The sequence below is a fragment of the Blastomyces dermatitidis genome (genome assembly GCF_000003525.1).
Source record: "Blastomyces dermatitidis ER-3 genomic scaffold supercont1.4, whole genome shotgun sequence".
NCBI lineage: Eukaryota > Fungi > Ascomycota > Eurotiomycetes > Onygenales > Ajellomycetaceae > Blastomyces > Blastomyces dermatitidis.
Window position 1 is genome coordinate 5,012,417 of NW_025544777.1, and position 16,265 is coordinate 5,028,681.

The 16,265-nt window shown below is 31.0% G+C and overlaps 2 protein-coding genes across 2 annotated transcripts; one reads left to right on the plus strand and one right to left on the minus strand.

Moving 5' to 3' along the window:
- The first annotated feature begins 4,780 nt into the window (after positions 1–4,780).
- On the plus strand, positions 4,781–5,588 carry BDCG_16948 (uncharacterized protein). Its single transcript, XM_045426128.1, has one exon. It carries the CDS (start codon positions 4,993–4,995, stop codon positions 5,401–5,403), a length of 411 nt encoding a protein of 136 aa, XP_045280909.1. The 5' UTR covers positions 4,781–4,992; the 3' UTR covers positions 5,404–5,588.
- Positions 5,589–13,744: 8,156 nt separating this feature from the next.
- Positions 13,745–14,229, minus strand: BDCG_16949 (uncharacterized protein; the record flags this gene model as incomplete). The annotated part of the gene is made up of 1 exon (XM_045426129.1): positions 13,745–14,229. The coding sequence occupies exon 1, from the start codon at positions 14,183–14,185 to the stop codon at positions 13,745–13,747; it is 441 nt and encodes a 146-aa protein (XP_045280910.1). The 5' UTR covers positions 14,186–14,229.
- Between the last annotated feature and the right edge of the window lie 2,036 nt (positions 14,230–16,265).

Sequence of the window (16,265 nt, forward strand, 5' to 3'; positions counted from 1 at the left end):
ATAGTTTTTGAGCTGTAGACTAGACCAATATCATCCACATAACTCAGAGATCACACTATTCTCATATTTCTATTTTTGAATAGATATACAGTGTATATTGCAAATAAAATGAGTGAGATTGAAGATTTCTGTGATACTTCTATTTTTATCTCAGTCTTGTCTTATTTCATTCCATCAAAGAAGAGTTGTATAATTCTTTTAGATATAAAACAGTTAACTCATTTTATTAGAGAAAGTGGCAGTTTTAATATCTTCAATGTCTGAATTAACTTTGACTTTGAAACATGATCAAATGCTTCTTTTATATCAATAAAAACTGCAGTTGAGATCAGATCCTCATGCTTTGCTATTTGAATATCATGAACAACTGAGAGAACAGTGTCAATTGCAGAACACTGTTTTCTATCTCTCATTTATTCACTGAATAAAAGAGAATCATCTATAGAGCTTATAAAAGATAGTTAAGTAGCTATTATCTTTTCTAAAACCTTTTCTAAACAGTTCAATAGAGATATTACTCTATATAACTTAGAAATTGAAGTTTTTCTATTAGGTTTTGCAAGAATCACTTCAGTGACTTCTCTCCAGCATTCAGAATGATATTCATTTTTCAAGAGATTGAAAAAGAGCTCAAAATATTCATTCTTTAAGTAGAAATATATATTTTGAATAATCAAGTGATTAATTGAATCAGGACCTGCAGCAGTTTTAACAGAACTTGAGAAGATAGCTGACTCTAATTCATCTTGTGTAAGATTAGGCCATTCTCAGTCATTTTCATCAATGTAGTTAAGAAGTGATATATTCTCTTCCTCTGAATCTGAATCTGAATCTGGTGAGTTCTGAAAGAGAATTCTCATAAAAGCTTGACATTTTTCCTCAAAAGAGTTTGCTGTATATAATTCATTCTGAAACTCATATTCTAAGGCTGGAAGTTTTGCTACACTTCTTGTTTTAGTATAGTTAAAAGCTTTAAAAACTTTCTTTTCTTATGCTTCTTCAAGAAATTTATTTCAGCAGTCTGTTTTAGCTCTTTTAATATCTGAAAAATATTCATTTCTGACAGCTTTGAACTCTTCATCAGATATTACATCATTCTTTCAATCTCTTCTAGCAGTAGCTAATTCTTTTCTTTTAGATGAGATATTCTCATTTCATCAAGGTTTTGAATACTCAGAAGATTTTCTTTTTAAAATATTATCTCTAACACTTATTAGAATAATAGATGTAATAAGCTTCACTCTATTCTTAAGCATTTCATTTGAGATATCTTGACCAGAATTTCAATATAGCTCATTCTGTCTTTCAGATTTTAACAGTTTTATACTTTCTTCAACTGCTTTTCAATCAGCTTTTTCAAAGTTATACTGATTAGAGAGAAGAGAATTTTCACTCATTTGTTTTTCACTCAGTTCAATATCAAGTTGAATAATCTCATAATCTGATTCTGATGTCTCATTTGAATCAATAAACAAGTTTACAAGTCTTCTTTTCATTACATTTTGTGATATGAAGATTAGATCTATAATAGACTTCTGCTTCATATCTTTTCTAAAGAATGTTTGTTGATCAGACTTATTAATCAAATCTATTGAATGCTCAAAGATTTATTCAATCAGATTATCAGCTCTCACTGCTCTCTTGCATTCTGAATTTCATCAGAGATGATGTGCATTGAAATCTTCTACAATTATAGAGTTTCTTAATAAAGTTATGTTCAGAAATCCTCTATCAATTGTTCAGATATTGTTATTTTTCTTCAATGACTTTTCATTATAGATATTTATGAGCTGTATAGTATCAAACTCATTTTCTTTATCTATAATATCACTCACCAGAATATCAGGGTCAGACATGATATCAAATCTTAGATTAAATTGATATCTTGATCTCTTTCTTTCATAGATCACTGCTCTTGACTTTATCTCAGACTTTTGAGGTAAAAAGCAGTAGTAGCTTGAATGAGAAATGACATATTTTTGCTCAGCATCAAAATTCGGCTCCTGAAGCAGTATAAAATCAACTTTTTATTCAAATATAATTTGAAGATAAGAATAAATACAATTTGAGTTTCTATTCATATTATTTTGAATAAATGTGATTTTTGAAGAGTTTTTAAACTTTTTTTGTTGTTTTTATTGTATATTCATACTAAAAGAGAGTAGAGAAGAATCTAATCACTATCATCAGATAGTAGATTATAACTGTTCTGAAAAGTAGAAATCTCAACTGCTTGCATTATATCTAGTTTATCATCAGAGTCATTTCTCAATTCTCTAATCTTAACAGAAGTTTGAGAATTCAAATTCTGTTTACATTTAGCTGGAGAATTGAAGTCTGAAGACTTAGATAGTTGAGAGTTTCTTCTTTTTGAGCTTGCAGTTGTGAGTTTACTGGCTTGACTCTTCTCTTCAGTTCTAGATTGACTTTGAGCTTCATCTTTTCTTCAGTTCTTTTGAGTTCTAGAAGCAAACATACATTCTTTTGAGCTAGATGCATGTTTTTCTTTGCAGTTAGAGCACTTAAGCAGAGTATGTTGACAAATTTCATCTCTTTTTGAGCATGTTTCACATTTATACTCACTAGTTTTGTGATCTCTGGCACAGAATGCACATTTTGAGTCTCTAAAACATGAGATTGCAAAGTGTTCATATCTTTGACAGTTTGAACACTGTGTTTGAGCTTTGAGATTCATTCTCAAGTCTTTGTATTCATGAACTCTCATTTTCGAACCTGCTACTCTTACTTCAGAGATCTTTGACTGTTCAAGTGTTTTTGTATATAGTAGAACAGAGGCATTTCTTCTGCTTTGTCTGAACTCAATTGAATTTAGCTATACAGACTCCTTTCTCAGTTGAATAGAGTTGTATTCTTTCAATTCATTTTTAAGAAGTAGCATTTCTTCTTCACAGTCAAAAATTTCAACTGAAATATTATAAAGAATGAATTTGTTCTACTTTTCATCTCTTTTAGATAGAATTGTTGTGTTTAGTAAAGATTCTACTGCTGACTTTCAGAGATTCTCATTCTGAATAAGGAATTCAGCACTGAATTCAGGCATTGTAGTCAGAATGATGAAGTTTTCAAAGAATGATGACTCAATTGAAGCTATAACTGATTTTTGAACTTCAATATCAGTCATCAACTAAGAAAAGAACTGCTGATTAATTTCATTTCTGATTCTGAAAATAAGATTTGAGTTTAGCTTGTTTCTTTGCAGACTGTTCTGATTTAAGACTTTGAGAATAAGTCTTCTATTTCTGAAGATTTGAAAGTTTTTCTCTTTTTACATTTTCTTTTTCACTTTTCTATGAATAGAGGCATGAGCAGTATTCTTCTCAGTTTTCTCAGGATTTTGAGCAGATTTTGAGACAGCAGGTTTAGAGACAGCAGATTCAGCTGCTTGAGCATATGTTTTCTTCTGATTCAAAGAAGAAGAAGAAGTAGAAAAAAAGAAAGAAGAAGAGCAAGATAAAGAGTCAGTGATTGTACTAGGAATTTTCAAGGTTTTTTGAACTGTGTTTGAGATTCCAAGTTTGAACTTGATCATCTCCTGTAGTTATCTAGCCTGAGCATGAAGAATTAACAGAACTTCTTCATTCATCTCACTCAGACACTGCTTTTCAAGAATCTTGCTTACTTTTTCAAGTTTCTGTATTTCAAGAACTTGTTATTTCTCTATTTCTTCTTTCTTTCTTCTCTTCAGAATTTCAATCTCAGAAATAGCATTTGAGAAAGCATCTTTTTCCACATCAACTGAGTGTATTTTTGAACTTGTTGTTTTCACTCAATGAAAAGTTGGTCAGACTGTTTCAATTGAGATATTTCTAAGTCTGTTTTCAATTGAAAAGTTGATCAGACTGTTTCAAAAGAAGAATAAAAGACTTTTGTGTATAAAACATCTGATTTTTTTTCACACTAGTTCAGTAACTAGGTTAGATTTTTGAAGAGAATCTAATAAACTAAAATTGATTTTTAAGATAAATCACTAAAATCTTTACAATCTCTTTCTTGGAATACAGTGAGAAAAAGTATGATATCAATTGATAATAAATCAGATAATATGACAGTTTTTAAGAGAAAAACTGACAAAAAATAAATCAATTTTTTGCAGAGAAATTGATTAAAACTATTCAATTTTATTCTAAATCATTCAATTCTTCTCACACAACAAGTGTGCAACTCAAATCAGTTAATAAAGAGTGTAAAAAAGAATTAAGTATTAATGAAAGCTCTTCAGCCACTGAAAAAGTAATTCTTACTTAAAAGAATATGAAATTATGACAGAAAACAACTCTGTTTTTAATTCTTTGTAAGAATATTGTGTAAAACTCAGAGAAAAACACCTTACTTTTTCAAGAGAAGTAAAAAACTATTTCTAAGATCTTTTTTTTTTTTTTTGCATTAACTGCTGCAGAAGAATGAGATAGAAACTGCTAAGATATACACTACTGTATACTCTCTATCAAGACTTTCCCTCTTCAGAGTCTTGATATTATAGAGAATATAAGTCTGTTTCTATATAATAATATAAATATTGCCAGCGGGATGTAGAGGAACTGGTTATTTATATTTTAAAATAGAAGACTTTGTCAATGATTATATCAATATAGAGGTAATTCTCAAATTCATAGAAACCTAGTAATTGCTGGTTCCTCAATCCCTTGGCGGAATCTTATTGAATATTGAGGTATTAAAACTAGATTAATCATATCTCCTCGTCCGGGATCAAAGGCTCAGTCACACCTTGAAGTATACTGATTTTATAGTTGTTGTGTCTGCCGATTATGTATCGAGTACAGTTGCTGAGGTATCTTTTTGTACTTTTCTGTTGGGAATGGGCCAGATTGAGAGGGGTGGTACGAGGGTGAGACTTGGTGTTGATGTCTAGATACACTGAAGACAGACCGCGGAGGTTGCACTTCAGAAGTGGCTGTTGATTATGTGCTTGATATTATCGCTGAGGTATCTTTTTGTATTTTTCTGCCGGGGATGGGCCAGATTGGGAAGGGCGGTACGAGGGTGGGACTTGGTGTTGGTGTTTTGGAACATCAAAGATGGACAGGGTTTTCGCGGAGGTCGCTCCTCAGATATCTCCACAACTACAGATCGGGGATCTTCCAAAATCGAGAAGATTGGTGCATATGGCTAGGTCTCTTCACCTTACAATTTGTATGGCAATTTGGCCCGGGGTTGTGGTGTGGTAGGGGAGAATGGGGGATAATCCCACGCAGGAGTTCTGAACGACGTCTGGTTCACGTTTGGCTGGATAACTCCACCACCACACGGGGTATGCGGTCGGCGATGGGGTCAAAATGCTCGTATGATCGAGGGCTTTTCGATGGATCTATCGGCGGGTTCTTATTCGAAAAATCGAGCGAGTTCGTGATGGAGCGGTTGTGAGATAGAAGCAGTTGATGCTGCAGAGTTGATTGATAGATATTAAGTGTTTCTGATTATATTCAACTGTTGTTGAATTCATGACAGTGAATATTCATTCTTGATTGTAAGCTTGTTAAGTGCTTGATAATTGATACATATTCATCACTCTCTTCCCGCCTTTTTCATAAATAGGACTGGAAAGCCTCACGTGCTTGATGAGAATTATATGAGATCACATTCTAGAAGATCAGTGATCTGACACTTCTGTTCTTTGAGATGTGTTTGTGACAGAGAGTATGCATTCTGATTGACTGGTTTTGCATCCCCTGTGTCAATCTCATGTACAAATTCTCATTTCAACAGCAATTTCAGTGAAAGATCTGTTTAAAAGATCTTCTCATGCTTCTTCAGAAGCTTCTTCATATGCTTGTTCTTCTGTATATTCTTTATCTTGGTTTTCTTCACTTCTGAGTCTTATATGATATACAGAATGCTTTTGAATGAGATCTTACAAATTATTCTCTTTGCTTATTAATATATAAGCAGATTTAATCCTTCTATATCAGAGACATGAAATGTCCTTCTTATATCAGTTGATAGAATTGTATGAATCATTTTCTTCCTATCAGTCAACTGCATATGACATGTATGCTATTGAATCTGCAAATTGAACCTTTGAAATCAATTGAGTCTGAGAATAAGATTGTATTTCATGTTCTGCAGCTCTCACACTCAAATATAGCAAGATCATTCTCTGAAGTGCAAGAGAACTCTTACTTTTACAGGTGATATCAAATATTAATTATCAGATAATCTTATATATCAGAGATTCTTCACTTGACAGACTTCTTTCAATCTTTGAATTATATAATTATTAATATATTATGTAGAAGCTTCTGTGTCTGTTAACACTTTTGCAGTTATCTCTTGATTCTTATTTAAGTGCTCTCTATACATTAACATTTCAGGCCTCAAGATATTGAGATAAGTGTTCACTTTATTATTCTCACTCACATCTCATTTAAGAGTCTGCTTCTTCTTTGTATTCACAGAATTCAGAGAGTTATCTAACACAGGCATCTCTTTCACTTTAAAGACTTTTCATAGAATATCAGTGAGTGTCTTCAAGCTCACTGATTCTGCTAGTTTTTTGACTTTCTTGTTTCTCTTAACTGTACACACTGAATGCAATCTTTTGTATCATGATTTTGATATCTGCAGTTGAAGTAAGCTTGATGCTCATAATATCAAGATTTTCATTCAGAGGATTTCTTTTTCAGAGAATTCAGCACTTTAGTGATAGTATTCAGATCTAGATTCATTGTGTCTGAGTGTGTAACTTGTGTTATAGAAGTCTGATTATCTGTTCTTCACTGAGATATACTTAATTACAGTATTTTCTGTTGCAATTGACTTGCTTATTTCTGTATAATGAGAATATTATATGCTTTCTTCACTGTGTCTGACTGTGAGGTTAAGCATTTTCATTTCACTCTCAACTCAGATGTAAGATCATGAATGAAGATCTGTAAATAGAAAGATATTAAAAGCTCTTCATTCAATGTGAGATAGTGTAAGCTGAAGTGTGTGAAGTATGATATAAGATTACTCACTTGTCTATACTCTGTGAAGTGTTTATAACACTTGTCTCATGCATTCACTTTCTCAAAGTTGTGCAAGATTCATTTGAAAAACTCATTTCATATTTATAAGAATGAATATCACTCTAAGTCTGTGAGATTCATCTTTTCATTAGTCATTTATAATGACTTCACTTTTCTGTGTAGAAACATAACAGATCTTAAGACTTGTTAAAATTTCATTGACTGTCTGTCTGTGAGTTCATATTCAATTCAATAATATGATTACATCTGACTTAGTCAGCTGATTACAGCATCATTTTTTCAGTTACTATTAAAGCTTGATAACTTCAGCAGATCTCTCAGCTTGATGTATTTCATACTTAGATTCTCATTCTGTGCAGTGATCTCTGATGATGTGTATACTTCTGAAGAGATTGTGAACAATTATAATGAGATCTTCAGATTCAGTGTAGTTATCTGTCTATATAAATGTTTAATCTCTCACTGCAGATCTAAGATCTGATTTTCTCTATTCTTATTAATGATGATAATTGTGTTAATGAAGCTCTTCATAGTGAATGCTTAATCTGCAGCAAATGTCAATTGTTGTTTAACTTCTGTCTCAGTCTGCCACTGTGTATACAAGGCCTTAATCTTATTTAGAATTCTTATACATGTACAGAGCTTCAATTTCAGTTCAGTGATCTCACCTGTTTTTCTTACTGCTTTGAGTAAACTCTCTAAGAGGTTCTGCATACCTTTCAGTTCAGGTAGCAGAGAAGAGTGTTGTTTGTATCAGTTAGAAGAGATATTCATTTCAGTGATTTCTTATTAATTGTATGATATCTATTATTATATCACTGTATTATTATATCACTATATTATTCTATTACTATATTATTCTATCACTATATCATTATATCACTATATTGTTATATGATTTCTGTTATTATTATATGACTCTGATAGTGATCACTCTTCTCTTTTATTTCTTTAAGTGAAGAGTGATCTTCTTTGAATCTGGTTCACTGCTCTCATTTCTTTTCTCACATCTCATTCATTCACATACATGGCATTTGTCTGAGTATGAAGTTTTCTCTTAACAAGTGAAGTAGTATCAATCAGATGCTTTTTCACTCACTACTCTTTATACACTATCTTTTGAGATGTTCTAGAACTACACTGACATGATAACTATAAATCACTTCATAGATGAAATTATCACACTCTGAAGAAGTCTGTGCTTCTCACCAGTTTTTAGACATGCTATCAGATATGATTCAAAGATTGCTTAAGTCAGTGTATGATTACAGGCGTACACCGGCTTCTTATATATTGTAATATTGTACGCTAAATTAATTAGCAGCTGCTATGGCCCCTTTTACACTCGTACGCGTACGCTAGTAGTTCGGAAGCGGCCGCGTTATTATCCGACAGTCGTACGTTCTTCCGAACCACATCATCTTTATAACTCTCAGAGTATAGTTCATACAGGTCTTTTCAAATCTAATAGCAGGAGAAGAAATTGAAGCTGTAATTTTCATTGCTTTAATAGAAGATAATTTAAATACTTTCAGAATTCTTCTCAAGACTCTGTTTTGCAGACTTTGAAAGAGTTCAGTGAAATTCTCTTAATTATTTCATCAAACTTGAACTTTATAATCAGCTACTGATGTAATACAGATTATATATAACTGTCTCATAGTCTGAAAGAATAGACCTCTCTCTGTATTTAATAGTCTGATTATGTTGTTCAATAGTCTTTCTGCCTTGACAGTTCTTTGTTAAATGTGATATTTAAAATTCAACTTGGAGTTTAATCATACTTCTAATTATTTAATATTTACACTGGGTTTAATCTCTCTATTTAAAAGAGTTAGAGATAGTTCTTTCTCATTGAATCTAGAAAAGAAATGAATTAACTCAGTTTTATTCATATTAAATTAAATTTAAATGATATCTGCTCTAACAAAGATTTTCTTTGCAGCTTCTTCAATCACTTTCAAATTCTCTTTGATAGTTTTTGAGCTGTAGACTAGATTAATATCATTCATATAACTCAGAGATCACACTATTCTCATATTTCTATTTTTGAATAGATATACAGTATATATTGTAAATAAAATAAGTGAGATTGAAGATTCTTACAGTACTTCTATTTTTATCTCAGTCTTGTCTTATTTTATTTCATCAAAGAGAAGCTGTATAATTCTTTTACACATAAAATAGTTAACTCATTTTATTAGAGAAAGTGACAGTTTTAACATCTTCAAAGTCTGAATTAACTTTGACTTTGAAACATGATTAAATACTTCTTTTAGATCAATAAAAACTGCAGTTGAGATCAGATCTTCATACTTTGTTATTTGAATATTATAAACAACTGAGAGAACAGTGTTAATTACAGAACACTGTTTTCTATCTCTCATTTATTCACTGAATAAAAGAGAATTACTGATAGAGCTTATAAAAGATAGTTAAGTAGCTATTATCTTTTCTAAAACCTTTTCTAGACAGTTCAATAGAGATATTACTCTATATAACTTAAGAATTGAAGTTTTTCTATTAGATTTAACAAGAATCACTTCAGTGACTTCTCTCCAGTGTTCAGAATGATATTCATTTTTCAAGAGATTGAAAAAGAGCTCAAAATATTCATTCTTTAAGTAGAAGTATGTATTCTAAATAATTAAGTGATTAATTGAATCAGGCTCTGCAGCAGTTTTAACTGAACTTGAGAAGATAGCTGACTCTAATTTATCTTGAGTAAGATTAGATCATTCTCAGTCATTTTCATTAATATAGTTAAGAAGTGATATATTCTCTTTCTCTGAATCTGAATCTGATGAGTTTTGAAAGAGAGTTCTTATAAAAGCTTGACATTTTTTCTTAAAAGAGTTTGCTGTATATGATTCATTCTGAAACTCATATTCTAAGATTGAAAGTTTTGCTACACTTCTTGTTTTAGTATAGTTAAAAGCTTTAAAAACTTTCTTTTCTTATACTTCTTTAAGAAATTTATTCCAGCAGTCTGTTTTAGCTCTTTTAATATCTGAAAAATATTGCCCCGGTGGCCGAATGGTTAATGCGGCCACCCGGTAGCACCTTGGCGTGAGAAACCAAGGCATGTGGGTTCAAAACCCGCAGGGGATACATTAAATCCGGAACCCAAGCATCTCAGGTTTCTAATAAATACAGAGGTGTACAAATCGCTTCAATAAATCGCTCTATGTTCCTGGGCTGAGAAGTTATTATCGCATGTATCTAATTGTCACTTCTTTGTATTTCCTATGTTCTTGTTATCTTGGGCATGGTCTCAACACCTGTATTTCCTCCTGTATAATCAACACTTGGCCTGTATTTAACATCATGCAAGGACTCATCATAAGCTCCGCTTGCATATGAGTATAATGAAAGAATAATAATAATAATAATAATAATAATCTGAAAAATATTCATTTCTGACAGTTTTGAACTCTTTATCAGAAATTATATCATTGATTCAATCTCTTCTAACAGTAGTCAATTGTTTTCTTTTAGATGTGATATTCTGATTTCATTAAGATTTTGAATACTCAGAAGACTTTCTCTTTGAAATATTATCTTTAACACTTGTTAGAATAATAGATGTAATGAGCTTCACTCTATTCTTAAGCATTTTATTTGAGATATCTTGATCAGAATTTCAATATAGCTCACTCTGTCTTTCAGATTTTAACAGTTTTATACTTTCTTCAACTGTCTTTCAGTCAGCTTTTTCAAAGTTAAACTGATTAGAGAGAAGAGAATTTTCACTTATTTATTTCTCACTCAGTTCAATATTAAATTGAATAATCTCATAATCTGATTCTGATATCTTATTTGAATCAATAAATCAGTTTACAAGTCTTTTTTTCATTAAATTTTATAATATAAAGATTAGATCTATAATAGATTTCTGTTTCATATCTTTTCTAAAGAATGTTTATTGATCAGACTTGTTAACTAAATCTATTGAATGCTCAAAGATTCATTTAATCAGATTATCAGCTCTTACTGCTCTTTTGCATTCTGAATTTCATTAGAAATGATGTGTATTGAAATATTCTGCAATTATAGAGTTTCTTGATAAAGTTATGTTCAGAAACTCTCTATTAATTGTTCAGATGTTATTATTTTTCTTCAATGACTTTTCATTATAGATATTTATAAGCTGTATAGTATCAAACTTATTCTCTTTATCTATAATATCACTCATCAGAATATCAGAGTCAGATATGATATTAAATCTTAGATTAAATTGATATCTTGATCTCTTTCTTTCATAGATCACTACTCTTGACTTTATCTTAGATTTTTGAGGTATAAAGCAGTAGTAACTTGAATGAGAAATAACATATTTTTACTCAGTATTAAAATTCAGCTTCTGAAGCAGTATAAAATCAACTTTTTATTCAAATGTAATTTGAAGACAAGAATAAATACAATTTGAGTTTCTATTCACATTATTTTGAATAAATGTGATTTTTGAAGAGTTTTTAAACTTTTTTTGTTGTTTTTGTTGTATATTCATACTAAAAGAGAGTAGAGTAGAATCTAATCACTATCATTAAATAGTAGATTATAATTATTCTGAAAAGTAGAAATCTCAACTGCTTGTATTATATCTAGTTTATTATCAGAGTCATTTCTCAATTCTCTAATCTTAACAGAAGTTTCAGAATTCAAATTCTATTTACATTTAGCTGAAGAATTGAAGTTTGAAGATTTAGATAATTGAGAGTTTTTTCTTTTTGAGCTTGTAGTTGTAAGTTTACTGACTTGACTCTTCTCTTCAGTTCTAGATTTGCTTTGAGCTTCATCTTTTCTTCAGTTCTTTTGAGTTCTTGAAGTAAATATACATTCTTTTGAGCTAGATACATGTTTTTCTTTGCAATTAGAGCATTTAAGCAGAGTGTGTTGATATATTTCATCTCTTTTTGAGCATGTTTCATATTTATACACACTAGTTTTATGATCTCTGACACAGAATGCACATTTTGAGTCTGTAAAATAGAAGATTGTAAAGTGTTCATATCTTTGACAGTTTGAACACTGTGTTTGAGCTTTGAGATTCATTCTTGAGTCTTTGTATTTATAAACTCTCATTTTTAAATCTGCTACTCTTACTTCAGAGATCTTTAATCATTCAATTATCTTTATATATACTAGAATAAAGGCATTTCTTCTACTTTGTCTGAACTCAATCGAATTTAGTCATACAGACTCTTTTCTCAGTTGAATAGAGTTGTATTCTTCTAGTTTATTTTTGCAAAGTAGCATTCCTTCTTCACAGTTAAAAATTTCAACTGAAATATTATGAAAAATGAATTTATCTCACTTTTCATCTCTCTCAGATAGAATTGTTGTGTTTAACAAAGATTCTACTGCTTATTTTCAGAGATTCTCATTCTGAATAATAAATTCTGCACTGAATTCAGACATTGTAGTCAGAATAATAAAGCTTTCAAAGAAGAATGACTCAATTGAAGCTATAACTAGTTTTTGAACTTTAACATTAGTTATTAACTGAGAAAAGAACTGCTGATTAATTTCATTTCTGATTCTCAAAATGAGATTTGAGTTTAGCTTGTTTCTCTGTAAGATGTTCTGATTAGACTGACCGTGTGACCGTGTCTGAGACTAGAACCAGATTTTTTGATAGTTTTATTATCAATTTGACTGATCTCATTACACAGTTTTAACATTAGATAGTAGTCTCATACTGTCTCAGTGAGACTTACTGTCTACTCTTATCACATTTTTCAAATAAGATTATGATTTTCACTTCTCAATTTAAATTATTTTTATTGCTTTAAATGACTTTAAATCTCATTTGAGTATTATCAAAAAGTGTTACTTTTTAAAAAATTAAAAATAGTCTAAAAGAACCTTAAAATGTCTAAAAATAGTAACTTTATACTAAGAATGAGACTAAATGAGATCAAATGAGATCACTTTCTTATTTTTTTCAAGTCATGATTTCATTTTAAGATCTGATATATAGTCACTTTACATGTTTTTTTGATAGTCAGTCTCAGCAGAATTCACGCCAAGAAATGTATGAAATCAGATTAAATGAAATCAAATGTGAAATTCATGATTTCGGCGGCCAGTCTAGTTCTGATTTAAGACTTTGAGAATAAGTCTTCTATTTCTGAAGATTTAAAAGTTTTCCTCTTTTTACATTTTTTTTCACTTTTTTATGAATAGAAGTATGAGTAGTATTCTTCTCAGTTTTCTCAGAATTTTGAGCAGGTTTTGAGATAGCAGATTTAGAGACAGCAGATTCAGCTGCTTGAGCACATGTTTTTATAAGAAATCCCGCTTCTTATAAATTCTTTACCTCTATTCTTATCTCTCATGTAATTAATAGAGTTAGCGGCCCTTGACTACACACAACTATATAGACTAGAGTTTATGAATACTATTTATAACTCAGCTTGAATACTATTATACATTTAATCTCTATATTTATCTTTCTATTATAAATACTTCTAGTAGTTAACAGTATATATTATATCAAGCTGTAAATATCTGAATAATTATCTGTGAGTAGACTGACTGCTGAGATTATAAATTTCACATTTAGTCTCATTTAATCTAATCTTATATATTTCTTGATGTGAATTTCACTGAGACTAATCATTAAATAAACATGCAAAGTAACTATATATCAGATCTTAAAATGAAATTATAACTTGAAAAAAATGAGAAAGTGATTTCATTTAATCTCATTTAGTCTCATTCTTCAATCACTGTTATAAGATTCTTAAAGTAGTGATATCAGTCAACAACCGCTCCACCACGAAGTCGCTCGATTTTTCGAATAAGAACCCGCCGATAGATCCATCGAAAAGCCCTCGATCATACGAGCATTTTGACCCCATCGCCGACCGCATACCCCGTGTGGTGGTGGAGTTATCCAGCCAAACATGAACCAGACGTTGTTCGAAGCTCCTGTGTGGGATTATCCCCCGTTCTCCCCTACCACACCACAACCCCGGGCCAGAGTGCCATACAAATTGTAAGGTGAAGTGACCTAGCCATATGCACCAATCTTCTCGATTTTGGAAGATCCCCGACCTGTAGTTGTGGAGATATCCGAGGAGCGACCTCCGCGAAAACCCTGTCCATCTTTGATGTTCCAAAACACCAACGCCAAGTCTCACCCTCGTACCGCCCTTCCCAATCTGGCCCATCCCCGGCAGAAAAATACAAAAAGATACCTCAGCGATAATATCAAGCACATAATCAACAGACTCTTCTGAAGTGCAATCTCCACAGTCCGCCGCCAGTGTATCTAGACTTCAACACCAAGTCTCACCCCTGTACTACCCCTCTCAATCTGGCCCATCCCCAGCAGAACGATACAAAAAGATACCTTGGCAACAGTATTCAATACATAATCAGTGAACAATGAGTCAACAGCACATCAACAACTATAAAATCAGTATATCTCAAGATCTGACTGAGCCTTTGATCCCTGCACAGTGAGATATATTAAATCTAGTTTTAATATCTCAATATTCAATAGATTCTGCAAGGGATTGAGAACAGCAACACTAGGTTTCTATTGAATTTGAGAATTAACTCTATATTGATATAATCATTGACAAAGTCTTCTATTTTGAGATATAAATAACCAGTTCCTCTACATCCCGCTGACAATATTTATATTATTATATAGAAACAGACTTATATTCTCTATAATATCAAGACTCTGAAGAGAGAAAGTCTTGATAGAGAGTATACAGTAGTACATATCTTAGCAGTTTCTATCTCATTCTTCTGCAGCAGTTAATGTAAAAAAAAAGATCTTAGAAATAGTTTTTTACTTCTCTTGAAAAAGTAAGGTGTTTTTCTCTGGGTTTTACATAATATTCTTACAAAGAATTAAAAACAGAGTTATTTTCTGTCATAATTTCATATTCTTTTAAGTAAGAATTACTTTTTCAGTGACTGAAGAGCTTTCATTAATACTTAATTCTTTTTTACACTCTTTATTAACTGATTTGAGTTGCACACTTGTTGTGTGAGAAGAATTGAATGATTTAGAATAAAATTAAATAGTTTTAATCAATTTCTCTGCAAAAAATTGATTTATTTTTTGTCAGTTTTTCTCTTAAAAACTGTCATATTATCTGATTTATTATCAATTGATATCATACTTTTCCTCACTGTATCTCAAGAAAGAGATTGTAAAGATTTTAGTGATTTATCTTAAAAATCAATTTTAGTTTATTAGATTCTCTTCAAAAATCTAACCTAGTTACTGAACTAGTGTGAAAAAAAATCAGATGTTTTATATACAAAAGTCTTTTATTCTTCTTTTGAAACAGTCTGATCAACTTTTCAATTGAAAACAGACTTAGAAATATCTCAATTGAAACAGTCTGATCAACTTTTCATTGAGTGAAAACAACAAGTTCAAAAATACACTCAGTTGATGTGAAAAAAGATGCTTTCTCAAATGCTATTTCTGAGATTGAAATTCTGAAGAGAAGAAAGAAAGAAGAAATAGAGAAACAATAAGTTCTTGAAATACAGAAACTTGAAAAAGCAAGCAAGATTCTTGAAAAGCAGTGTCTGAGTGAGATGAATGAAGAAGTTCTGTTAATTCTTTATACTCAGGCTGAACAACTACAGGAGATGATCAAGTTCAAACTTGAAATCTCAAACACAGTTCAAAAAACCTTGAAAATTCCTAGTACAATCACTGACTCTTCATCTTACTCTTCTTCTTTCTTTCTTTCTACTTCTTCTTCTTCTTTGAATCAGAAGAAAATATATGCTCAAGCAGCTGAATCTGCTGTCTCTAAATCTGCTGTCTCAAAATCTGCTCAAAATTCTGAGAAAACTGAGAAGAATACTGCTCATGTCTCTATTCATAGAAAAGTGAAAAAGAAAATGCAAAAAGAGAAAAACTTTCAAATCTTCAGAAATAGAAGACTTATTTTTAAAGTCTCAAATCAGAACATTCTGCAAAGAAACAAGCTAAACTCAAATCTCATTTTCAGAATCAGAAATGAAATTAATCAGCAGTTCTTTTCTCAGTTAATAACTGATATTGAAGTTCAAAAACCAGTTATAGCTTCAATTGAGTCATCATTCTTTGAAAACTTCATCATTCTGACTACAATGCCTGAATTCAGTGCTGAATTCCTTATTCAGAATGAGAATCTCTGAAAGTCAGCAGTAGAATCTTTGCTAAATACAATAATTCTATCTGAAAGAGATGAAAAGTGAGACAAATTCATTCTTCATAATATTTCAGTTGAA

Excerpts from the sequence above, each read along its gene's own strand:
- BDCG_16948 (XM_045426128.1), top strand. The coding sequence starts at position 4,993 with ATGGGCCAGATTGGGAAGGGCGGTACGAGGGTGGGACTTGGTGTTGGT.